At 55.9% G+C, this 25,755-nt stretch overlaps 2 protein-coding genes across 3 annotated transcripts; one reads left to right on the top strand and one right to left on the bottom strand.

The window, feature by feature from the left end:
* Window positions 1–344: 344 nt before the first annotated feature.
* On the bottom strand, window positions 345–4,730 carry ZNF408 (zinc finger protein 408). Its single transcript, XM_044259203.1, has 5 exons — window positions 4,643–4,730; window positions 4,059–4,330; window positions 3,245–3,306; window positions 2,761–3,020; window positions 345–1,921 (listed from the first exon to the last, which is right to left on the bottom strand). Exons 1-5 carry the CDS (start codon window positions 4,689–4,691, stop codon window positions 396–398), a joined length of 2,169 nt encoding a protein of 722 aa, XP_044115138.1. The 5' UTR covers window positions 4,692–4,730; the 3' UTR covers window positions 345–395.
* A 388-nt stretch (window positions 4,731–5,118) lies between these two features.
* On the top strand, window positions 5,119–23,434 carry ARHGAP1 (Rho GTPase activating protein 1). Of its 2 annotated transcripts, none has more exons than XM_044259202.1 (13): window positions 5,119–5,220; window positions 8,924–9,105; window positions 9,539–9,634; window positions 15,494–15,581; window positions 18,859–18,990; window positions 19,360–19,446; window positions 19,645–19,743; window positions 20,088–20,195; window positions 20,280–20,356; window positions 20,603–20,680; window positions 21,101–21,229; window positions 21,399–21,502; window positions 21,628–23,434. In XM_044259202.1, exons 2-13 carry the CDS (start codon window positions 8,973–8,975, stop codon window positions 21,814–21,816), a joined length of 1,320 nt encoding a protein of 439 aa, XP_044115137.1. In that variant the 5' UTR covers window positions 5,119–5,220; window positions 8,924–8,972; the 3' UTR covers window positions 21,817–23,434. The 2 variants fall into 2 exon arrangements, with proteins under 2 accessions (XP_044115137.1, XP_044115136.1); XM_044259201.1 differs by lacking the exon at window positions 5,119–5,220 and adding an exon at window positions 5,381–5,470.
* Window positions 23,435–25,755: the final 2,321 nt, after the last annotated feature.

The following is a 25,755-nucleotide window of genomic DNA, read 5'->3' as shown; positions in this document are numbered from 1 at the left end:
CTTGAGATGGAAGTGCCTGTCCCTCAGGGGGCTCAGGGGAGTGATGATCCCAGTGTTAAGCGCCCCAGCAGGGCAGCAGACCTGCCAGCTCCCCAACTACCTGATGGGGGAGGGGGGTCACTCCTGCCACGTTTAAAGAACAAGCACCTTGAGGAACTCCTGGGGAAAGCAGCAGAGTAAGTTCTACTGAGGTCAATAAGAAGTTCTTAAACCTGGAACAGGTTTACCTTACAGTCGGGAAACAATGTGGTGGTCCATAAACAGGAAGGGAAATCCTTCCCCTCCTCAGAGTAGACTAAATTCCATCCGGCAACCCAAAGAGAAAGACGCAGACGCCCAGCAGCTAGAAAACACTAGCTTTATACAGAACTCCCCTGGGGGAGTTGGGGGTAGGGTCAGGTGCCCGTCTCCACCTCCACCACTTCTGCCCAGGCGCCAAAGGCCATGTCCTTGTGGATGAGCACCAGGCTGGAGGCGGGGCCTGGCTCCTCAGGTACCACAAAGCACTTGTCCTGGCTCTCAGAAATGGTGACCTCAAAGACGTCCCGGGCTGCGGAGACGTCCTGTTCCCCGCCGGTGTCTCGTTCCGGCTCAGTCTGCAACAGTACCACAGTGGGCTCAGTAGCAGTGGGAGGCACACAGGGTGGGCTGGCGGGCGCCCCGGGCCGGTGACTGAGCTGGTGCCGCTTGAGGCTCTGCGGGAGGGTGTAGCCCATGCCGCAGGTGGGACAGCGGTAGGGCTTGTCGGCCAGGTGGGATTTGAGGTGGCGCCTCAGCTTGGTAGCCAGCGTGTAAGCCCGGCCACACTGGGGGCACGAGAAGGGCCTCTCCCCCGAGTGCAGACGCTCATGAGCGCGCAGCGTGTGTGGGTCTCGAAGGGCCTTCCCGCACACGGGGCACAAGTAGGCCTCCCCGGTGTGCGAGATCAGATGGCGCCGCAGCTCAGGCAGCTGGGGAAAGGCATCCGCACAGTGCGGGCAGCGGTACGGACGCTCGCCCGTGTGCAGGCGCAGATGCCCACGCAGGTTGCCCCGCTGACGGAACGCCCGGCCACAGTGCGGGCACAGGAAGGGCTTCTCCCCCGTGTGGAGCCGCATGTGGTTCCGCAGGGAGCCCTGGTTGGCCAAGGGCCGCCCACACACAGGGCACGGGCACGGGGCAGGGGTAGCTGGCACCTGATGGGTCTTGCGATGTAACCGCAGGGAGGGCCGGCGGGCAAAGGCCTTGCCACACTGGTCACAAGCAAAGGGCCTGGCACCTGAATGTACCACCTGGTGCTCTTTGAGGTCTCGCCGGGTGCCATAGGCCTTGTCACATTGTGGGCAAGGAAAGGGCCGCACCCCGCGGTGGCCCAACATGTGGGCTTTGAAGCTCTCCTCGGAGCTGTAGCTCTTGCCACACTCAGTGCAAAGGAAGGGCTTGTGGCCCGTGTGCACAAAAGTGTGCTTCTTCAGGTGGCAAAGCTGCAGGAAGGCCTTGCCACACTCCCCACAGCGGTACCGCCGCCTCTGCTTTGGGGAGCTTCCTGCTGGGCCAGGAGGGCTCCGCAAGCGTGCAGGGAAGCCAGGGGGCTGCTGTTCTCCAGCCTGCTGGGCCCCAGGCTCTGAGGTCTTTTCTCTGGGCAGGCACTGACCACAGGGGCCACGTAACTTCCTGACCAGGTAAGCATGCAGCTGGCTGCCCCTGGCAGAAGCCGAGCGACTGGCCTCACCGCTCTCTGGGCCCTGCTGGGGAGCAGAGCTGCTCGGAGGCTCAGGTGGCTCCTGTGTCTGGGGTGGGTCCTCCTCATCCCTGCCACCATCCAGAGGGGGCAGACCAAGTGCTTGGCTCTCCTTGGAAAGCTGATCCTGGGTTTGGGGCTTAAGTCCAGGGTTTACTATACTCTCTCCCTCAACGCTGGGGGATGACTGGTGACCAGGATCTGCAAAACAAGAGCACGGTGCTAGGGTTAGGAGAAACTGCAGCAGGTGGTAGCAGTGGTGTTACCAGGAAATCTTAAGAATATGTGTCTCCTCCTACTCAGCCCCTAACTTCAGCAGGGGCAAGGACACCAATCTCTTCCTTGGAACATGAACCACAGGCTGTGCTTATCTTCATGTCCAATCTCAGGTGCCTCCTGGGGAAGCACTCTTGGGAACCATGGTGCTCCAAGCCTCCAGAGTCCTAGAGAAGGCTACCTCATTCTCCCTCTATTCTCCCTCTAAAGACACACACTTAGGATGAATTAGGCCACCATCTCTTCACCTCAGCTCATCTGAAAATAAACAGAGCTCCACCCCTACCCCAAGTAGAAGAAACATAAGAAATTGGAAACCTTATACACAGCTTGCTGTCTTCATCAGTATAACCTTACTATTCCAGAAAACTTACTCAGGAAGATGAAAGTTGCAAATACTGATACTGTTCATTCTAAGGAAAAGACCCATACTCTCCAACAGAAAGCATCAAAAGACAGGTTATACCCCCAAAACTCTTTGAGCCTCTTGCCTGAAAATTCTAGCCTGGGGTCCATAGATCCTCAACAATTATGTCATGATCCTTTATTCAATCCCATTCAAGCCCCGCCCCCACTCCACACTGAAAGACCCACCTTATACCAGGCTTCAAAATGTCAATAAATACTCAGGCTTCACCCTTCCCCTCAGAAAACCTAACACTTTAATGTTCTCCTTTATCTCCGTGAACTAAAGCTTTGCTTTTGTCTTGTCAACAGGGTGTTCTGGTGATCATCTGAGAAACGAGCATCTATCTGGCACATACCTGTCCAAGGTTCTGCTGCATCTTGCCCTGGAGAGTCCACCTCCTGCTGAACACCAGAGTCCACTTCCGTCACTACAGCCATGGCTGCCTCTTCCTCTAGGCCGGGCTCGGTGGGACTCAGGCCCTCGGAGGGAGGCTGGGGCCACAGCAGCAACTCAGAGCCCGGCAGTACGACCCGGTACACCTGCAGATGGAGCTTCTCGCTGACCCACACCGGGGCCACGTTCCCCTCACTCTCCAGCCTGCCCCGCTGCACCAAACTGCAAAGCAGAGGAACAGCTAGCTCAGGAGACCCTCTTCAGGTGGCCCTCCCTAAAGCCCCAGCTGCTGGCAGGCCGAGTCCTAAAGACCCCATGCCCTTGGAACACTCACTGCAAAAAACTCACTGGGTGGGGAAATTACCGTGGGCTTCTGGTTCTGTCTCATGCCATGACAGAAAGCCTCAAAAAGGACCATCTTCACTACATACTCTCCTGTAACTTACCTGGTCCAGCCTGAACTCTGCTCACAAGCACACACGTCTCCCCAGGGGCCTAGTGACACGTCCTGAAATAAACCAATAAGAGTCCTTCTCCCATGTGTTTGGGGGACCAGGGTTGGGGGTGGGGGAAGGATGTAACCTTTCCTGAGACAGATCTAATATGAAACCCCTGGAAGGTTAATGGTCTCTGGTTCTGCCTTACGCGACTGTGTTGTCTGATGTTCCATCAAGTAAAGACCAAAAAGACTGTCCCCCTCACCTCCCTCCCACTGTGTGGAGAATTACTAAATTGAACACAATACTGCCTTCCAGTGAGGACCAACCAAAAAAAGGAGTAAGAAGTACATCATCTTTTCTTTTTAAGACCTGTTCTGCCAAGAAACCCTTGACCTGCACTACCTCAACTATTGCTCCAAATGAAGAAATAAAGAAAAATTTTCAAATAAAGAAAAAAAATCTAAAATAAAGAAAAAAAAACGGCCATCCCTTTATCTTACAAATGAGTTGAATGAGACCCGTCATTTCACTAGCTAGGTGACAAAGCTGGGATTTGATTCCACGGCTTTTTCATTCTAAACACCTTTGCTCTTGGCTTTCGTCACCCCTCACACCATAAATGTGGCTTTCAGCAAGTTTCTGCACCTGCTTCCTTAACTACCGCAAGTGAGGGGAAGAGACAGCCCTGGAGCGAGGGCCAAAACTACGGCCTATCTCTTGAAGTACCCTGGTTCTTCTAACGAACTGAAGAAGGCCCAGAGATGACTGAACCGCTTCCAAAATCTCAGTCAGGGAGAAGACAAGTCCTAGCCTTCAATACCTCCTCCTGCCGTGGTTTCACTTTTTCACCCTTCTGCTCCGAGACAGACTCCTCTTCCAGCGGCCCCCATAGCAGTCCCGGCTGCAGGGGGGCCCCGACACACCAGACCCCTAAGCGCAGCTCCTCGGCGAGTGAAGGGCCAAGGGCCAAGCCCCGGGGCAGGCTCTTTAGAGCGAGGACGGCCCGGGTCGGCCCCGGCGGGAAGTCTTTGAGGCCCCGAGCACAGCCTTGTCCAGAAGGGATCCATCTCGAGTCCGGGCGCGGGTCGGGAGCTGCAGGGAGATGGGGAGGCGGTGAGGGGACGGCCCGAGAGTGGTCGTGAGGGTGGGGACAGGTGCGAGGGGAAACCGCAGATCCGGTTAGGCCTCGGCGGTCTGAGGGATCTGTAAGGGCTCTACGCGGGCAAATCGGAGGTGTGAGGGGGTTCGAGGACTCGAAAGTCCCCAGAGACTTCTGAGGGCACGGGGAAGGATCCCGGGCTAGGGAAGAAAAGTGCCTGTGGTAGATAGAGAGCTGACCAGGAAGGGAACGTTAAGTCTATCTAAGGCCAGGGCCGAGGATCGGAGACACCGCAGGTCACTAACCCAACTGCAGTTTCTCGCCCTCAGAGAGCAGCTCCTCCGACTCCTCCATCCCTCCAGAAAAGCCTCCTTCCGCCGGAAGTGAACGTCTTCTTCTCCGCTCCTCCCGGAAACAGTCTTAGGCTTCTAAATTTCCCGTGGGGAAAGAATGCTAAGAGTCAGACTCATGGGTGCACAGATCCGGGAGTTGGGGAATACCGGCGAGGCAAAACTCCGTCCGGGAACATTAAGAACCATAAGATTCCAGAGGACCATCAGGGATTCCAGCATCAGAAGAGCGGAACTAATTTGTTCCAACCACCTCTTTTGGGAGGGAACCGGTCGGACACTTATGCTGTCCTCCCTTAGAACCCCTCCTCCCCCCGCCCCCGCCCCGGCACTTAGGCCGGCACGTGCAGGAAGTGGGAGGGGATCCTGGAAAGCCATATTTGGACCGGGCAGCGAACCGGAAGTGTGTCGGAGGTGTGGCGGAAGTGGTTGGGGAGTGAGGCGCCCGGGAGGGGGCGGTTCCCGTTCTACCGCGGAGCCGGATGTTTGCCGAGCTTTGACAGGCGTGGCAGAGGGAGCAGTACCCGACCACGGTGAGCTTGCATGGCGTGGGGTCTTCCTGGGTGGTGGGGGGAGAAAAGGAAGGGACTAGACAGGTCACCGGAAGGGACAGGGTCCGGAGGGGGATGATCCTAGCAGATCCGAGGGTGGGAGCCGGAGTGGGATGGGGCCTAGAATCCTGGCTTTCCCACTGCAGGGATTCAGCCCCATTCCCGGGTCTGCAGTAACGGGACTGAGTTTCCTTCGCTGCTTTCCTGCTGCACTTCCCAGAGCAGAGTCCAGGTCAGATCGTAGTCATCTAGCAAGCCGATGGGAAGGGGAAGTCTCTTTGATCCGATCTGGCGAAACTCTGAGAACAAGAAATTTGGGGGAAGTATTCCAGCCTGCCACTAACTAGGCCACGGTTTCATCTCTATTTCTTAATCTCTGCAATGGGATAATTACACCCAGTAGGGGTTTTATAAACCCTGAAGCTCTGGACAAACGCACTTGTAGTTGAAAGCCTTGCTATTGTGTCGTGGGATTTGCATTTTTGCAATTCTGGGGCCCCAACCAGGAGGGTGATTCCAGTGCCAAAGAGTTGTTATCTGAGCTCGTCGTGAAGATAAGGGGAGAGGCTTTATCTTTTTATGGGCCCTTTCTGAACCTTCAGAATCACATGAGTGACACTCCTTTAGAGAAGTTTTGAGGAATTGACCTGCATCAAGAGACCACCTTATACAGACATAGATTAAAATTTTGACTCTGCTGTATGACCTACCTAAACAATTTGCTTATTTTTTCTGGTCCTCACTTTCCTCTAAGAGTAAAATGGACTTAGGAGTAAATGTCACTGGTGCTGTGGTGAAGTTAAAAGATAACTTGTCTACTTTATGGTGCTACATAGGCCCTCAACAAATACTGGTTCTCTTCTCCATTTAGGAGATGGTTTCATTCATTCAGTCATTCAACAAATGACAGCATCTATGTGCTGAATAGGTCAGGGAGTCTTAAATGGATTCTCAGAGGGTCTGTGACTGACCCCCCCTTAAAATTGCATAAAAGATTTCATGTGTGTGCTGGGTTTTCTTAGGGAAAAAACCCACAGATTTCATCAGAATTTCGGAGAAGTCCAGAGGTTAAAAACTCTGCCTAGAAGGATTCTCAAAGGTTTTTGTACAAGTAGGTGTTTTACCTATACAGAAGGGAAATATTAATCTCAGAGCAGGGAATATTTTGCACAGAGCAGAACAGGGCTTGTAGGTGTCTGGAGCCTTAGGCGGCCAGGATACTTCATTTCCACCACTTTAAATTAGAATTTCCCCGAGCCACGGGGCGCCTGGGTGGCTCAGTGGGTTAAGCCGCTGCCTTCGGCTCGGGTCATGATCTCGGAGTCCTGGGATCGAGTCCCGCATCGGGCTCTCTGCTCAGCAGGGAGCCTGCTTCCCTCTCTCTCTCTCTGCCTGCCTCTCTTCCTGCTTGTGATTTCTCTCTGTCAAATAAATAAATAAAATCTTAAAAAAAAAAAAAGAAAAAAGAAAAAGAAAAAGAATTTCCCCGAGCCAGCTTCCCTCACCTTCCCACTGAGGGAGCCAAACTTCAGGACTCCTAGAGGGAAGCAGCTGTGGGTTGGAGGCCAGTCTGGCTGGGAGATGGAAACGACTGTGATTAGTTTTGCTGGAAAAGGAGGTTATGGAATGGGGGCGGGCATCAGTTCTGAAGAACAGACAAAGTAGTGGTGGAGTTCCTGGAAAAGAGGTGGAGTTCAAGTCCAACTCCCCTTTAGAGGGTGTCCCTCTCCTCTCACACATACTTCAGCTTGCAGCTGTTCCTTCTAATCCTGTTGTTCGCTTTAGTGCAAGGATTTTAGAATACTGGAGAGTTCTGTTTCTGGGAGGAGCCTATGCTTCTATAGATAGGGAAATTTAAGTCTAGTTAGGAAAAAAACTTACCCAGTATCTTTGCAACTCATTGGCTCACGCAGGACTATAATCCAGTTCTCCACAGACCTCATCCCCTGCCTTTTTCATTGCATCGGGCACCCACGGTGTGCGGAAAGACTTCTTGGGGTAGCTGTGGGCAGGGCGAATGGGCAGTTGGTGCCTGGACAGTGACAGAAGAGACGGCACAGAGAGAAGGTTCAGGGCTAACGGGGGTTACTGTGAGCTGAATTCCGTCCCAGTTACCCAGTGGAGTCCCCTTTTGGGGGACTACTCACAGCCATCTGGCTGAACGGGGGAAGGAGTGATGAATCAGGAGTGGATTCCTCGGCTTAGGGTTGCCTGCATTGGAGGCTTGAAGGGAGTGGGTGAGGTGGGGCGTGGGGCACAGCAGCACTCACGGGGAGAAGTGCGTGCCCAAATAAAAGAGGGTCATCTTTCTCTGCACTCATGAAAGGGACTTATGTTTTGGTGGTATGCAGCAGGAGGGAATAAGGGTAAGAGGCTGGAGGAAAGGAAGAGAAAGTTTTTTCGGGTTTTGGTTTTTGTCTGGCCTTTTGGCTCTTTGGCTGCTTGGCTTTGGCTCAGGAGCTTGGAATGGCTTTTGCCACTGAATCAGCGCGGTTGCCCTGGTAACAGGGTGGTTGTTGCTAGGCACAGGGAGCTGGTTTACCATCCAGAGTCCTCAGCTGTGAGGTGACGTGTGCCAGAGGTTGTCATGTTGCCTCAGAACCCAGAGGTGTTCAGGCTCTGGATCCTAGCTGGCACTTCTCCCTTCCCGTGCCTGGTCTTGTTTTCACTCTTTATCTGTCATGCCGATTCTCTGACCATATATGTCATTATTGGACTCCAGGAATGTAGTGGGCTTACAGCAGCCTCTTCTCTGGGGCTGCACTGAGTGGACAGAATCCAATCCGAGAAGAAGCTGCTCCCCTGGGGCTTCACGCAGCCACATCCTTACTACCAGCCCCAGACCTGGGCAAACCCAGCTTTGGCAGCGGGCTCCTCTCCCTCTCAGTCGGCTCTAGCTGCGGGTCTGGTTTTCACCTCCTGTGACTCAGCGCTCTGGAGGCTGTGGGCTTCCCCCTTCCCCATCTGTGCTTCCCCAATCCTTGGAGCAGTGTCTTGACCTTTCGCATCTTGAAACTGGTGTCAGGAGCTCCCTACGTATAGGAGTGGGCTCGGGAACCCCCAGGATGCTGCAGATTGCCTGCTGTGACTGGCAGGCAGATTCCAGCCCTTGCTTGTCCTGGTGCAGACGCAGCTGGGCACCTCGACCATGGCCTTTCTTCTGGGACTCTGGGGTCTCTGGCCACCTCCTCTTCTCTGGGCCAAAAGTGAGAGGTGCAGTAGCCAGCGCCACAATTAACCTTTTTCATGAAGGGGGTTTGGAACATCCCTGTACACCTTAGATGCTTGCAGCATCTCACCTCTGTAACTGTTGGCGCCTGGGACGCTTCTGTGCACGATGACCCCTGAGGAGAGGGGCACGGACTTTTCTACCCTCTGCAGCCGTGACTGCATGACTGTACCAGATGGGTGGTGGGCAGCACAGGGCCTGGCACGGCTCATCCCTAGCCAGCTGGAGGACTTGAGGGCAGGCCCCAAGCTGCGCCATCCTCTGCCCCAGCTGCCTTTTCTGGCAACATGCCTAAACTGTGGAGAATCCAGGGCAGCATGGAGCCCTTGGCCAGGATGCGATGCGTTGAGGAACAGGAACAGGGAGGGTGGGGGAGGAATGAGTGAGAGCAGGAGGGCTTGCTGTAGCCGGTACAAGGGAGATAAGGGTGTCCCTGACTTGCCCCCCCCACCCCAGGTTTCTCTTCAGGTTCTGTGGAGTGAAGCTGTGGGGGACAGGCCTGGTCATGGACCCGCTTTCAGAGTTGCAGGATGACCTGACCTTGGATGACACTAGCCAGGCTCTGAACCAGCTGAAGCTCGCCTCCATTGATGAGAAGAACTGGCCCTCGGACGAAATGCCCGACTTTCCTAAGTCAGGTGGGTGCTTCTGGATCTCAGGCGGTCTTCCATGCCTTAGAAGGGGAGACTCCAGGCACCTGGGTGGCTCAGTGGGTTAAGCTTCTGCCTTCAGCTCAGGTCGTGGTCTCAGGATCCTGGGATCGAGCCCCACATCGGGATCCCTGCTCAGCGGGGAGCCTGCTTTCCTCCTTCTCTGCATGCCTCTCTGCCTACTTGTGATTTCTCTCTCTGTCAAATAAAAAACTAAAATATTAAAAAAAAAAAAGAAGGGGAGACCCCCTTCCTATTGAAGGGAGACCCCAGGGGAGCAAGAGGAGGGCAAGCAGAGCAGCCCCAGGGTGGGGCTGGGAGCACAGGTCCCACCGGGGGGAAGATCAGAGAACACGAGTCTCAGGGAGAACACTGCCAGTCCCCCCCCCAGCTTATCCCCTGACTTTGCCGTGTTCCACAGATGACTCCAAAAGCAGCTCCCCGGAACCTGTCACTCACCTGAAGTGGGATGACCCTTACTACGACATCGCCCGGCACCAGATTGTGGAGGTGGCAGGTGAGCACGCCCACAGTGGCACCTTTTACCTCCTGGTCTGCACTCCCAGCCCGAGGAAGCCCGGCCCTCGGGCCACAGCGGGAGAGATGGGGCCGGGGTGGGGCCCGGGGACCCTTCCTGTGGTCTCACCCCTGACCCTGGGGCTCCTGAGTACAATTTTTTAAAATCACAGACTTGATTGTGATGGCCTCTTGGTCTCTCCCCCAGCAGCCACATCCTGACCTCTGACCCCGTTGTCTCTGTTGGCCGATGGTATGTGGGAGGCAGTGTGGTGGCTTCTTGCCTTGAAGTCAGAGAGCGGTTTGTTTCCAGCTCTGCTGTCTGAGCTCATTTCTTCCTCACAGGGTTGCCGAGAGGATGACAACAGCGAATGTCTGTCATGGCCTAGCCGGGAGTCAGAACATAATGGGCCCTGAATAAGTTGCTAGGAACCTCCCTTCCCTTTGCCCTGATGTCCACTTTTCCACCCCATCAGTTACTGGGGATGAGGGAGGTACTGGTTCCTTTTGGTGAAAAACCTACCTCCAAGGAAGTCTGGAACGGCAGAGCCTCCTTCCAGAAGTAAGGGGCCCCATGACCCCCTGGAAGCATCAGGTTTCTGGCAGATGTGCTACTGTGCTGAGCGTGGGTATGGAGCTCCCCTTGGGGCTTGGCCTCAGTGAGCTCCCACTTTCTTGTTCGTAACACAGAATGCAGAGCAGGGGAGGTTAGCAAGGATGTTGGTGACTGATTTCTGCCCTTAGGGTCCTACTACTACTAGAAGAGGCAAGCAGAGTGGTAGGATTCTTTGTCTTTTCCCTAATGGTTGTCTGTCCTCACTGGTGAGGACAGGCAGCGGTAAGCCGCAGCATGGCCTTCCTCTGAGGCACTGGGGCAGGCAGAGGAAGCCAGGCAGCGCTTGGCCTGGAGCCCAGTGGCACGGGCTAAGGGGGCCCTGCAGGCATCTGGCCATAGGGAAGCCACCGGGAGCTCTAGCTCTTCTGAATGCCAGGCTCCCAGAGGACAGGGCCATTGAAAGAGTTGCCCCTCATGCCAGCAGTGTTTCCGTGGCATTTGTGTTCCTGCTGCCTGCCCTGGCCTGAATCGGAGGCCTCAGCTGTGGCTTCTTGCACCGCTGCAGAAGCAAGGTTGAGAGTTCTTTCCCGGCCTGGTCCTCACCTGGGGACAGGAGAGTCACCCGAAGGTTTCAGAAGGTTTCTCTCACTTCCCTAAATGGACCTGCCTGGGGCATGGGGGTGGGTATCTGATGAGATATCACATAGTTTCTGTCCTCCCGGCTGGTGTGGCCAAGACACCAGGCAGAGCAGGGGGGACCCGCCCCCAGCCAGGCCCCGGGTGACCCCCTTGCTGCGGCATGTTTCTGTTTCCCCAGGGTGTGATGAGCCTGAGGGGGCCCAGCCAGGTAGGTGTGTTCCTGGCTGTCTGTGCTTGGCCTCTGGGCTGTGGATCAAGAAGGGCTCTTGGTAGAGGCTGGGGGGGTGGGGGTGTGTGGCCGCGTAATTACAGCCCCACTCCGGGGAGCTGGGAGCTGGTGGTACCTGGGAGCCGGAAACAGCAAAGGGTTTTTATAGGAGGTTTGACAGGGGGTGCCATGTGGGGACACCTCCAGAGCCCATAGGGAAAGGGGCACCTGGGGATGGAGAGGCCATGACCTGTGGGGAGAGGCTGGCCTTAGCGCTGGCTCAGGGCTCTTGTGGTGGGGGTGTCCCCATGGCTGTGTCTCTCTGACAGCTGAGAAGGGTTTGGATGTCATTTGACGAGACTATGGTGATGTCCTTCTTGGGAGGCCAGTTTCCCAGCATTAGAAACTGGAGAAAGAGCCCATGTTGGATTGGAGGACGGGTGTGGGATGACGTCCCCAACTCGTGTGTAGCCTGCGTCCTCCATGCTGATGGTAGCTGTCCGGCTCCACCGTCACATTTGACTCAAACCGAGTGGGTTCTTTCCAGTGGTGTGCTGGCAAACGTTTAACAGTTCACTCTCTGGAAAGGGGAAAAAAGAGGGCTATTATTTATTCGTAGCATTTGTAATTTCTACCACGCCAGATTCCAAGCACAACCTGACGTCAGCTGGCTGCAGTATCCCAACCACTGAGCAGTTTGCCGCATGTGGGAGCCGGCCCCAGCTCCCCAGCTCCCACCTCCCACCCCCTGGGCCCGCGCTGCAGCAGGTTGTGGGCAGCCGGTGGCTGGTCCAGCGGTTCTCAGCCTGCCTGCTGGAGGACGGTGCTGTTGCTGATAAACCCCCAGACCGGCCCGGAGCGGTCCTGATTGGTATCCGGGGAATGCAGAGGCTCCCTGCTCGGGCAGCTTGCTCTTTTCCTGGTGCTTTCCACAAGTGCTGCGTCTTCTCATCGAGCCCTCGCCCCCAGTGCCCTGGAGACAGCCGGGCACCCAGCTCCTCTCCTCTTAGGCTGTTCTCTCCTGAGGTCAGAAGGGAAGTTCCTTTTCACACTTGCTTTGCGTAGCGACATATTTGCCCTGTGTGCTGGCGGATGCCAAGCCACCCAAGAACTTGAGCAACGGGACTCCACTCCAGGGAGGGGAGGACGGCGGCTAGGCCCTGGGGTCACCTGCGTCTTGTTCCTTGCTTGTCTGAGAGTCTTGCCGTCCAGCACCTTACCGATCACCCTTTTGCCCCCATCTGCATGCGACAGAATCCAGCAGGCACTTTTAAGCCCTGTGGTCAGCCTGGAGGGCTCAGTGAGGAAAAACACACATTACTTCAGTCAGGGAGCAGACAGTCCAGTGAAGGGGTTCTTAGAACTGGTCAGAGTCCTCCTCTTTGAGAACATGAGTGATGTGGACCTCTTCTCTTAGGGTATGTGTGCGTCGTACTTTTCATTGATCATCATGACCTTGGTGGAGTCCCGGTTGAGAAAGGAAAGTTTCCCGTTTATGAGGTGTCGAGGCCAGCTGAGCAAGCCTCGGGCCCCTGGCCCCTCACCTCAATTGCTTGTTTAACCGGTTACCAGCTCTTTAAATTCCACAGCCCTGTGAGCTCGGACTTCCTGTCCTGGCTAAGCCCTTAAACCTGCCAGCCAGTGAGGGCTGCCTCCCTGTTGGGGGAAGGATGAAAAGAATCTTTTGGATTGCCCCTTGCTCCTCCCTGCATTTTCCCCCTCATTCTGGGGCTTTTTTCTACTTAGAGGGGAGTAGGAAGATGTCCTTCCCCTCACAGGCTCATGGCAGAAGGTCCAGGGGTTTCTGAGGTTCCAGATTATGCATGAGGCTGGCTTGACCAGACTGACCCTTTGTCCCTCCTTCACCAGTCTGCTCCTTCTCCAGTCAGGGCCTACGGGAAGAGCTCAGAACAGGCCTGAGAGTCACCCCCACTCGGCTGGAGGGAACCCAGCAGCTCAGGATCTAGGCGAGGGTGTGACAGAAAGCAGGTGGCATCTGGTTCTTCAAAACAGACTGTTTGCTGGATCCAGCTGCACCTTCTCGGGCGGCTTGCAGAGGCCTCTCTGCTCCTAAGTCTGGAGAACCTCTGTCCCAGGCTTTGGGAAACTGTCTAAAGCGGTCTTGTAACCTAGATATCATGGTAAGCATGAAATAGAACCAGGCGTGCATTGTAATGCTGACCGCTGACTTTGTGTAGGCTTCCAGCACAGATGTTTCTCGAATACCTGCCACAGGCTGGCCTCGGGACCAGCACTAGAATTTCTGAGATGGGTGAGACATGATCCCTGCTCATAAGCCAGTGTAGGGGACAGGCACATAAACAATTCTGCAGAAGAGTCAAAGTGTCACAACAGAGATGGGAGCCCTGAAAACGTTTCAGCTAAACTGTCTGGGGAAAGGAAGGAGGAGCGGACACAGGCTTCTGGGAGGAGATCATGCCTGGAATGAGTCTTACGGGTTCCGAGGAGTTAGTCTGGAGAAGGGTTGCGGAATTGTCTTGAGAAGTTCTGTCTGGCAAGAGAAACAGCAGAGGCCCTAAAGCTGCCTGGTGTGGACTGGGTTGCAGGCACGTCAGTGTTGGAAGTGTGCATGGTGTCGAGCCTGGAGAGTCCTGCAAGTCATTCCAAAGAACATCTACAGGGTGGTGGGGGTGGGGGCAGATTGTTTATCTGGGGTGGAGTTCAGGAGGAAAGGAGGATACAAGGCAGGACAGTTGCAGGCAGGTAGGGCAGGTAAGTGTTCGTCATTCTCCAAAGCTAGAAGTTGGGGCAGCTTTCAAATGGAAGAGCAGAGCCTCTCCCTAGGCTTGGGGTATTTTGGGTGGAGATGGGCTGGTTGGAGGGGCCGATCTAGAGGTTGGACATGGTAGTCAGATTGCTGGCAGTGAGGTGCTGAATCAGGCCAGTGGACCAAGCCATGCAGCCAGCGGGACCTGGGGCCATGCTGCCCACATTCCAGAAGCCTCCTTCAGCCCCTCTGATGAGTCCTGCCTCAGCCCTGCAGAAAAGGGTCAGAGCCTTGGCAACCACTTTGGAAAAGTACTGACTCCTGGGTTAAGTCACTGACGGAGAAGAAGCATCAGGGTTTACTAAATATGGAGAAGGACACTCAGCAAGGCTTTGGTGGGAGGGGTGGTCCTTAGTCCACAGAGGTGGGTGGAGAACACAGTCCATGCATTTCATGTGTTGTATAAGTATTTTCATTTGTCTCTGAAGCAATGGCAGTTAGGCAGTTGTGGTTTGGTGTCCCTGGAGAGACGTGAAGGTAAAGATGCAGGGAGGGTTCTTGGGACATGGAGTGGGGACCAAGCCTTGTCCTTATCGAGCTTTGTTTGGTGTCCCTGATCTGTGATGACCCTGGAAGAGCATCTCACCTTGGAGGGCAGTAGCTCCCCAGCTTCCCCACAAAGCCAGATGATCAGACCATCAAATAGTGACCAGTTTTAGACGAACACCCCTGAGCGATTACAGCCAAACAAGCGTTTTTCCAAAGCATTACAACCGCCTCTGAACTCCATGTTCTGTTGAATATCCTTAATGAGAAAGGATATGATTTTTAGAAATGTCCAGAAGTCAGAGCCAAGTGTGGTTATAATCCTAGTAATAAAATCAGGAAGTGCTGCTAGTGGTCAAAAATGAGACCGGTGTCGTTACTCCCATGTTCTCCATGGCCTTGGACTTGCTGAGAAGGCAGCCTCAAGATGCTTTCCAAATGCATGCTGCTGAGAGGGGACGCTTCTGGAACAATCATGGGCTTTTAAGATGACTGTTTGCAAGGTCACATTTGCTTCGGTGGGTGTCACTTTCAATTTTTTTTAGTTAACCATTTTTAAAATGTGCGATCGGTGCTATTTCGGACCTTCACAGTGGGGTGCAGCCACCTCTGTCTAGTCACACAACTTCATCCCTACCCACGCCAGGTCCCGTAACCAGAAACAGCCAGTCTGTAACCTCCCTCCTCCCAGCAACTAGTAGCCACGGATGTGCTGTGAATTTGCCTATTCTAGATAACTCCCATAAATGGAGTCGTACAATAGGTAGCCTTTGGGGTCTGGCTCCTTTCACTTAGCTCACTTAGCATCCTGTTCTCAGGGTCCATTCACAATGCAGGATGGATCAGTACTTCATCCTGTTTTGTGGCCAACCCACATCCCTCTGCATGGATATACCACATTTCCTTGAGCCATTCACGCGTTGATGGGCGTGTGGGTGTTTCCGCCAGGTGGGACTTTGAGTTAACAATATTTTTTGAGACCCCAGCTCAGTAGCCCTGAGAGGAGCCTGTCCCTCTTTCTTCAGCGACACATGCCTGAGTGCAGACCGCTGCCCAGGCTGTGTGTCGGCCGCTCTGGCCCCCTACCACGTGGCACGGGTCTCCGGGCCTGGCACCCTTTAGTTCCTCGCCCCGCTTCTCTCCGTTGATCTTCCATTCACCACTCAACTTTCTCTACACCTAGGAGACGACAAGTATGGGCGGAAGATCATTGTGTTCAGTGCCTGCCGGATGCCCCCGAGCCACCAGCTGGACCACAGCAAACTCTTGGGGTGAGTACCCACAGGGATGGTGGTGGGACAGGTGACCAGACCCCCCCCCACCATTGCCTGATGCCCAATGGTACCCAGAGGTACCAAGCTGCCTCCCTCCACGCCTCTCCTCTCGCCCCAAGGGAGCTATTCTTTACATTTTGGGGAGAGCACCGGGCTAGGTGTCTGACCCGTTTCTAGTCCAGGAAACTGCAGCCTTGGCAGGTGTCTTTATCCCTCACCGAGGGCGTCAAAATGCAGCCCTCCTTCCTTGTAGGGTGGAGAGAGTGCCCACAGACACGCTTGGAAAAGTAAAATACTGTCCCCCGGTGCAGGCTGGTGAGGATGATGTGTCGCTTGTGCTGTGCTTACAGTTCATCGTTTACATGAATGATTTGGGGGTTTTTGTGCCAAATTTTGGTGCCAGTGGCCTCTGTACCTGTCTGGGTCCTGTTGGCAAATACATGTACTAGCTCTGGCTGGTCTAGAAATTGAATGCCAGTCTGAGGAGCTGATTGAAAGCAGGAGTTTGACAGACCTGTTCTTTCCTTAATTTTTTTTTTTTAAAGATTTTATCTATTTCACAGAGAGAGAGAAGGGGGAGGAGCAGAGGGAGAGGCATAAGCAGACTCTGTGCTGAGCGCGGGGCGTGACATGGGACTCGATCTCACGACCCTGAGATCTCGATCTCACGACCCTGAGATCTCGATCTCATGACCCTGAGATCATGACCTGAGCTGAAACCAAGAGTCAGAGTCTTAACCAACTGCACCGCCCAGGTGCACCCGCCAGACCCTGCTCTGATAAGCCTTCATTACTGAGCCGCAGCGGGCTGCCGGCTCGTGCCCGACCTCCATGGAGGCAGAGCCCTAGCAGACTCCTCCTGAGGCCCCTTTGTGTGTGTGCAGTTAGCATGTTGCACGTCTTTCCTCGTCTCTTCAAAGCACTCCCCGAAACTGAAGGTGGCTGCGCTGCCTGTACCAGCTCTTCGGGATCCTGAATGGTTGTGTGTGAGTGTGCGTGGGTGTGTGGGTGTGTGGGGAGGGGTGGGAAGGGGTCAGGGACAGTCTGTGTGTGTGTGTGGGGGGTGATGGGTGTGGGTGTGGGTGGGTGTGTGGGGGTGGGGGTGGTGTGTGTGTAGGGGTGGGGAGGGGTCAGGGACAGGCTGTGTGTGGAACAGAGTAGAGGTGGGAGGGGAGGGGTCAGGGACAGGCCAGGGGTGCGGCTGCAGAAGGGGAAGGGCCTGAGTGCAGAGTCCACAGCTTGATGAGCCAGGCCTGAGGCTCTCCAGCCTCGTGGGAGTTTTCTGGCAGGCCTCCGGAGCCCTTCTCCTGTCGCCCCCCAGCCAGGCAGGCAGAGCCATGTTGAGGGCCATCACATGGCCCAGCCAGGAACAGGCCAGGGAGCTCAGCCTGAGGGCAGCTGAGTCACACACCCTGCCTTTCGGTTTAGCGTACAGCGACTGAGTTGGCAGGTGACAGACTCCTGGCCAGATAATACTCGGAGGAAGTCAGAGGAAGGAGATGGGAAAGCACCCAGGTATCAGTAGAGCGCTTGCTGAGTGAGTCCGCTCCACTCTTCCTCTGACTTCTGGAAGCCCTCCGCCATCCGTCCTGTCTGTCCCCCCATCCCTTCCTAGAGGGGGTCTTCCTGACCCCCCTCCCCAGCCTGCAGGGCAGCACTTTCCTCGCAGGTCAGTCTCATTATTGCAGCCGAGGCCTTTCCTGGCCGTCCAGCCACATCTGGGGGTTGAAAGAGAAAGTGCCCGAAGCTTGGATTCAGAAGACCAGTTAAGCTTCACTCTGCCTCTTACCAGCTGTGTGTTTGGGGGCAGTTCTCTTCTGAATCCTATAAAAATAAGAATTGTGTCCACCTCACGGGGCTGTCGTGGGCATTTGGTAAGATAGGATGCATGAAATGCCATCGTATACATTTGTAAAGTACTACAGATTTCAAGGATTTAAAAAAATGTAAGTAGCTTTAAAGAAAAAATACAGACAATGATAAATAAAATCTCCCGTGAACCTACCACCTGGAGAGAAAACTACAGTTAATATTTTCGTGTATTCACCTATTTTTTTCTATAATGTAAATAGATCTTTTTGTAGTCATCTCTATTCCCCATAACGTTACGTTCTGAGCACTAAACACACTTCCAAGACATCTTTTAAAAACGTTATCTGCGTACCACTTGACGAATTTTCAGAAACTGAATACATCCGTCCACACCCGCAGACCTCCCTTTGTTCTTCTAGCCGGTTCCTCAGAGGGTAAGCACTCTCTTGACACCTGACTTCACTGATTGCTTCTGTCTGCAGAAACATCCGCAAGGTGTCCTATTTCTAGATGGCCTGTAATTTATTTAACCAATTCCCTGTTCCTGAACAGTTAGCTTGCTGCTCAAAAAATGTTTTTCCGTTGTAAAACAGGCTGCTGTGAACAGCCTTCTACCAAAACAGTTCTGCTCCTTTCTGATTGTTCTTTAGGATGACTTCCTGGACATATTTTTACCAGGTCGAAGAGCATGGACTTTTTTTTAGCTTCTGATAAACATCACTTTACTGCCCTCCAAAAGATCATAACATCCAGCAAAGGATGACTATATTGTCACTGCAGTTTTTGCTGTCTTGTAGTTGCAGAATGCTGTCTTTTTATGTCACAGCCCTTTGTAAGCTGTGCAGTTTTCAGTGTGCCCAGGGCTCGGTTACCGTGGAGCAGTAATAATCCAGCTTTAACACTGCGCATGCCTGCCTGTGTGGTCAGGTCAGCAGGATGAACTTATAGTTCAGCTCCAGGCTCCAGAGCAAGCTGGGTGACTCTGATTTAGCATTTAACCTCCCTGAGCCTCACTGGCCTCATGTATAAGGAGGGGATAATCAGCCCCAGCTGTTATGAGGGAGGCATGAGATGATGTATGTGGAGTGCTTGGCAGGCACTAAAAGATAAAATATTGATGCATGGTGACTGTCATCATCATGATCGCCTCGGGACGGTCCCATAGGGAGTGTTACTCCCATTTTTCTGCAGGGTATGCGAGAGGGCCCCAGTTCCAGTCCTGGTCTCCTGGTTTCTGGCCGGGGCTGCTGTTCTTGTTCTTCCTCCTCCGCCCAGCTCAGCCGCCACCCGGAACCTCCTCCGCACAGTGGAGCGGGTGATTCCGCAGCCGGAACAGGCAGTGCAGGAGAGGGGCTCGTGGGGAGGTGGAGGATGGACACAGGGGACGCTTGCGGTGCCAGGCTGTGCCTCCAGGGGCCTCCCCGGATCGAGGCTAGGTCTGAGTGGGGCTTGGCTCTTGTAGGTACCTGAAGCACACGCTGGACCAGTACGTGGAGAGCGACTATACGCTGCTCTACCTGCACCACGGCCTGACCAGCGACAACAAGCCCTCGCTCAGCTGGCTCCGGGACGCCTACCGCGAGTTTGACCGCAAGTGGGTTGGGGCCCGGGGGCAAATGGCTGTGGACCACTGCCCTCTGCCTGCTCAGGATCTTATTCCATGTAGGGGGGACGGGGTGGGGGAAGGAAGCAGGTCCCCCCTCCCCCCACCCCACCCCTCACCCCGCCCTGGGTAAAAGCAAAGAACCTGAATTTGGAACCTCCTGGGCTTAAATCCCAGTCTCTGTACTTCCTTGCTGTGACCTCTCTTGAGTCTCTGTTTCCTGGTCTGTAAAATGGGACAACCATGGCACTTAACCTCTCAGGCCTTCCCTGAGTACGCAGATCAGAAAGTGCACCCAAAGAACCTAGCTCTGAGCCTCTCCACCACACCTGCTGCTGAGTTCCTGGTGTCTCTCTGCAGGTACAAGAAGAACATTAAGGCCCTGTACATCGTGCACCCCACCATGTTCATCAAGACCCTGCTCATCCTCTTTAAGCCCATCATTAGGTGAGGAGGCTGATCGGGGAGGGCCTCCCCGTGCTTCCCTTGGAGCTCTGAACCAGACCCCCGAGGCAGCCAATCCTTCTGGGGACAGGCCTTCATGGGGCCCAGCTGTGTCTGATCTCGGGGGGCTGCTGAGGGGAGGTGGAAGCCTGCTGAAATGGGCCCACCGGTGCCTCCCCATGCCCTTTATTCTGCCGGCAGCTTCAAGTTCGGGCAGAAGATCTTCTATGTCAATTACCTGAGCGAGCTGAGCGAGCACGTGAAGCTGGAGCAACTGGGAATCCCTCGCCAAGTGCTCAAGTGAGGCGGGGGTGGGGGTTCAAGTGCGTGCCAGGCTCGCAGGGGCTGGGGGACATGCCAGCCAAGGGGGAGGGAGCTTCGAGCAGCCCCGGATGAGCAGAGTGACAAAGAGCCTGCGCAGGGTTTGGAGAGTGCGGGTTCAGGTCCCCCTTCTGTCACTTAAAGAGCTCTGTGACTACAGCCCCTCAGCCCTGCCTGGCTCGGTCGTGTGTCATGCAGGGCTGCCAGGTGGCCTGGGTGAAGTGACCCTGTGCAGCCGCACAGGGAGCGCTTGATGAATGAGGGTTGCCAGCGTGACCGCAAAGTCAGGTCGGCAGCCTGACCCTCCCATCTGCCTCCCCAAGGTATGACGACTTCCTCAAATCCACACAGAAGAGCCCTGCCACCGCCCCCAAGCCCATGCCGCCACGGCCCCCTCTACCCAACCAGCAGTTCGGGGTCTCGCTGCAGCAGTGAGTAGGGGAGAGGCGGGCAGGCCTGGCCAGTGGGGGCCGCAGAGGGCAGCAGACCCTGCTCACTGCCCCTGTTCCCAACAGCCTCCAGGAGAAGAACCCAGAGCAGGAGCCCATTCCGCTTGTGCTCCGGGAGACGGTTGCCCACCTGCAGGCCCACGGTGAGTGCCAAGGCCACTCACTGGCCACAGGGCCTCCAGGACCTGCCCCTTCCCCTCAGCCCTGACCCCTGGCCCCTCCTCAGCTCGGCCTCCCAGGTCCCCTCGGGAAGCTGCAGGGGAGGGCTGAGAGGCCCCACGTGCACCGGCGCCTGCACCGACCCTGCCTGGAGCCCCGAGACTGAGCGGGTCCAGGCGTCTACACCCTGCCCCAGAGCCTAGACTCACCGGGGCCCCGCTATTCCCCAGCTCTCACCACTGAGGGGATTTTCCGGAGGTCGGCCAACACCCAAGTGGTACGGGAAGTTCAGCAGAAGTACAACATGGGTGAGTGGTCGGAGGCTGTGCCGGGGGTCGCAGGGCCAGTACGGATCCGGGCGGGGGCTGGTGAGCTGGGGACCTCTATGTGACTGTGAGGGGGCCTCTTTGCTTTCTGCTCCCCTGTGAGCAAGGGCCTCATGTTCTGTTCCTGCTCGACATTCTGTGGCATTTGGCCCGACTGCAGGGGTCCCGCTCCTGCCTGGCTGTCCCAGGCCTGCTGCCTCATTTGTCAGGCTTTCAGGTCCTGGGTTTCAGGAGTCACTGTAGTGCTGCTAGGGGGCCCGGTTCTACCCGGTCCCCTCGTCACAGAGCAAGAGGGAAGGCCTATGGGAGAGGAGGCTCCACAGTGGGGTGGGGGCTGCTGGTGCAGTGGGCTCTGCTTAGCCTCCAGGCTAGGCCCACTCCCCCCCACCGCCTCTGCCCTAGGGCTGCCGGTGGACTTCGACCAGTACAATGATCTGCACCTGCCTGCCGTCATCCTCAAGACCTTCCTCCGGGAGCTTCCTGAGCCCCTGCTCACCTTTGACCTGTACCCCCACGTCGTGGGCTTCCTCAGTGAGTGCCCCCGCCCTTCCCTCCCCTGCCTGTGCTATTTCTGCTGGGTTAGGTTCAGGCCTGGACTCAGAGCAGGCAGGTTTGGCCTGTCCGCCAAGAAAAGGCTGGGGGGATCTCGGCTCTGGCTCGTGTCCCCGGTTGCTGTGACCCGGGCCCTGGTTCCTTGCAGACATTGATGAGAGCCAGAGAGTGGAGGCGACACTGCAGGCACTCCGGGCGCTGCCTGAGGAGAACTACCAGGTGCTTCGTTTCCTCGTTGCCTTCCTGGTGCAGGTGAGACCAGGGCCTCTGAGGTCCGCCTGGAGGAGGGCGGGAGAAGAAACCGCCAGCCCACCGCTCCTGGGCATGGGAAGCAGGGTCCGTGGCTTCCTGCTGGAGCACCCCAATTCCCTCCACAGATTTCTGCCCACTGTGACCAGAACAAGATGACCAACACTAACCTGGCTGTTGTCTTCGGCCCTAACCTGCTGTGGGCCAAGGATGCTGCCATCACCCTCAAAGCCATTAATCCCATCAACACGTTCACCAAGTTCCTTCTGGATCACCACGGGGAGTTGTTCCCCAGCCCTGACTCCAGGGGCCTCTGAGCTCTGCCCTGCTGCCCCTTCTCGGAGAGCCCCAACGGGGACTCTTCCTCCTGGCTTCAGCCTTACGGGAGCGTGGGGCTCCTGCCCAGGAAGGGGCCGTGAGGCCCTGGGAGCTGGAAGCTGGGGACCAGCCAACAGGGAAGCTCTTCCTCCCACTCTGTCCAGCGCGCCTCACCAGCCCCCGAGGCCGCGCTGTAACTACGGGACCTTATTCTTTGCCTTATACTTCTCACTGCCTCCTTGGATCCCTGGCTCCTAGCCAGGCTCTGCAGCACTGGCCTTGGCTCTTCCAGCGGGAAGAAGACTGGCCCCAGCAGCTGCTTCCCCACTTTCTCCTGCCTCTCTTCTCCTGGCTACTGCGGAGGCCTAAATCACTGCCAGCTGGGCTGGTAGCTGGGCCTGGTCCGCCCCTTCTGGCCGCTGGGGAATAAGCAGCTGAGCTGGGCTGGCTTGGGCCCGCCCTACCGAGGCACCTCCCTGCCTGGGTGAAGGCCTGTGTGCGACCACCTGCTCCTGTCCTCCCCTCTAGAGGTTCAGCCTTGGGTTTTGACACGGCTGAGGACTGGCAAGGCCGCAGTCTGCTTCCTGCTTCTGCCTGCTGCTCTTGCACACATCCTGGGTCAGCCCTTCTCAAGTGATACTGCCCCCAGGATGTCCCAGCCCCCTGGTTCTGCCAAGACTGGCAGCTTGGATGATAGGGTTGAGCCCAGCATCCATTTGAAACAGTCACTCCATTCCTGCCCAAAAGCCCCCGGTGTCTGGTTCGGCCAGTGACAGTCTCAGCCCCCCATGCCTTGCCTCCCCTCTCTTCCCACTTCCACAGATCCTAAGCCTAATTGTGGACAGGTCTGTGGTGGGGTCACAGGTCACACTGGTCCCTGCTCTGGCTGGAAGCGACTCAGTGCCTCAGGACCTGTGGCTTCTTCCTCCAGCTAGTGACTCCTCAAGAGGCTGAGCAGAGACCTTGCTAATTAAGTTAACCCCTGCTGGGGGAGTTCTAGCAACGTCCCCCAGGGTCTCCGGGCCCCAGGGCCCTGTCATCTTTCAGAAAACCTGGACCTGGATGATTGGTACTTCTCATTCCCACTGTGTTCCTTAGAATTACACACCTTCCTGGTGAACGCTGGGGACCCCACTTCCTGCAGCCTTGTCCCCTGGCAGCAGAGGGAAGTACCTGCACAGTGGCCCTGCCCCCCTAGCCTTGGCCAGAGCCTGTACTGTGGGGGCCCTCATGGACCAGCCCGGCCCCATCTGCACTGTGGGCGTGGCCTGGGTCCTGACCTCACTGGGTTCTCCCCCCCCCCCCAGGACAGTAGTACGTCAGGACTCCCCTGGGCCTGGAGTAGCTGCTGATTCTGTGTGGCTCCCTGCGTCTCTGGCCTGAGTCAGGCTTCTGCTTTCTGTCCTCCTCTATCAGGTGTTCTGCACAGCCCCATTTACTGGGGAGCCTCGTAGATCTCTCTGGTCTTTCTCGTGTCCTCTGTCCCACTGGTCTTACCCGGGGGAGGGGGAGAGTACTGTGAATCAAGTGTTCACATTCACACTTAGTAACTTCTAGGCACCAATCATGTATTTCACCTTTGCACTTTTTGTATTTCAATAAAAAAGGATGATGGAACTCTGCCCACCTGAAGCTAGGGAGCATGCCCGGAGGCTCAGAACGGCGGGAGGTGTGTGGTTGTGGAAGCCGAGCAGGTGGGGCCTCAAGAAGTCTCCTCTGCGGTCCACCTGACCCCATCCGTCCTTGTCTTGTTCCCTTGGGAGTGGGTATGAAGCCGCTTTCTGACATCGCTCAGGCCTGCACGTGTGAACGGTGACCCCCACATTGCTTGTGTGCAACATCCCAATGGGCTGGCAAGGGCAGTGTCCCATGACCAAGGCCTCTTCTGGTCCTGAACAGAGGGGACTGTGGTGCCAGGAGTGTGGGCTTGAGTCCCGGTGCCATCACCCTCCACCATATCCTCAGGCCACCTGAAGACTGTCTCTTCCTTTCTGAGGCTCCAAAATGATGCAAACAGGACATTACAGAGCGAGTGTCCAGTGGTGACCAGAATGACCGCTGTTTCACAAGGGAATGAGGAGATGGTCCCAACCTCGTGTAGGGACTATGATTGGAAGCCACACTACGATTGGAAGTGTGACCGTTCGCTTCTCCCCGCCCTCCCCCCAGCCTGAGCACCTTGGCTATCTCCACCTGCCACCCAGTCCCACCGAGGCTAGGGAGGGAACCAGTTTTCCTTTTCTCTCTTGAGTAGGTTTTGCTGTGCTTTAACGTTTAAGATGGTAAAATTTACATGTGTATTTTACCACAATTTAAAGATAATGGTTTGTCACTGGGAGGGCAGGCTAGAATTTCTCTTGGCATAGCGGTCAAGGTCAAGTTGCACCTGTCTGCTGCCTGCCTATTGATTGTAATCAGGTGATGGTGGCCTCAGTAGGGCCTGTTTTTTCCCTTCTGTGCCTGCTCTGGCTGGGGGAGCAGGGCGAAAGCTGCAGGATTGAGCAGAGGTGTGAAGCCGGGGATGACAAACAGGCCCTGAGCCGCAGGGAGCCAGGGCCGTCGCCCAAGTGGCCCTCACAGGCCAGGGGCCTTGTGGCCCTCACAGGCCAGGCAGAAAGCCCCGGCAGCCTCTCACCGGCTCCTCCCCGCCCTAAACTGGGTGACTGCTTACCACAGAGGAGCAGTATCCCAGGGAAACTGAGAGGGGATCAGCCCAAGAGAGCTGTTTACTCGGGTTGGGCTCCTGGCAGGGCCTCTGCCAGTGACTCAAAAGCGGGTTTACCCCTGCCTTGGCAACAGCAGGTCTCTGGGGGGAGATGCTTTAAAGGGGCAGGACGCCATCATGAGACAAGGCAAGTGAACGCTTCGTTTTGGGGAGGGATCCCAACTGAAGGTGAAGACACAGGGACAGTCTCTTCACCATCTCTGACTCAGGGGTTGGGCAACTCTGTCCCAACTGGCTGCACGGTCAGTTATCATGGCCAATGCCAGGCGCAGTTAACAAGCGAGGGCTCCCAGGGCCCACAACAGCACAGCCCAGCCATGGGCAGCCTCCTCCTTTTCAGCGCTAGCTTTGGGCTAAAATTAGAACTTTCTCACCGTTTTCTGCCCTGGCTTCAGCCTGAAGTGGGGGCAGGGAGGCAATGCATACCACAGTTGCCCCTTCTGTCAGGAAGTTTAGTCCCTTGCCTGTCTCTGGCTCCACCCCCGGCTCCCATGGCCCAGCGCAGCCACAGATCAGGAGGCGGGACCTAGCTTTACCGGGGCTGAGAGGCCTGCCGGAAAAGCCCCCAGGGGCCAGGCAGGAATAACCTACTTGGCATCCTGACTCTGTAGGGAGCACCCCAGGGCCTGACTCAAGCTGTCTGGCAGATCAGGGCAGCTTAACATACTGGTCCTGGACTTCCCGATCCCTCACTCAGCCCCTTGCCCTGTCTGGTTTGCTCAGCACAACTCCTCACCCCAGATTAGCAAACAGATACCAGCACCTGAGGGAGGCCCACATTCCCCGTCCGCTCCTGCTGGAAACATGGAGGAGGCCTGGCAGCTCTTTCTCGCTCCGAACCAGAGGCTGCTGCCTCCAGGCTGAGTGGGGGGCAACAAGCGGCCGACGACTGCCATGGCCTCGTCTGAGGAGCTTTACTCTGCGTGTCCACTTCACACACAGTGTCTCGCTGACTAATCACACACGAGCCCCTGAACTGGGAACAGCACAGTCAAGGAAAATGAGCTCTAAGTTTCCTGACCATCCCAAGATGGCACAGCTGCTAGGTGGCCAAGCCCCAAGACTCAGAACGGCCTGCCTGACTCCGAAGCCATTCTGCACTTCACATCCATGGCCCTTCCTTCCGCGGAGGGGGCCCGCCGGTTACCAGGGCCCACACACAAGTGGGAACGCGCGGGGTAGCATTTTACACAAATGGTAGGACAGGAGGCTG

This window comes from Neovison vison, chromosome 7 (genome assembly GCF_020171115.1).
Source record: "Neovison vison isolate M4711 chromosome 7, ASM_NN_V1, whole genome shotgun sequence".
NCBI lineage: Eukaryota > Metazoa > Chordata > Mammalia > Carnivora > Mustelidae > Neogale > Neogale vison.
Note: the sequence above shows the minus strand (reverse complement) of the source record. Positions and strands in the feature narration are given on the sequence as shown.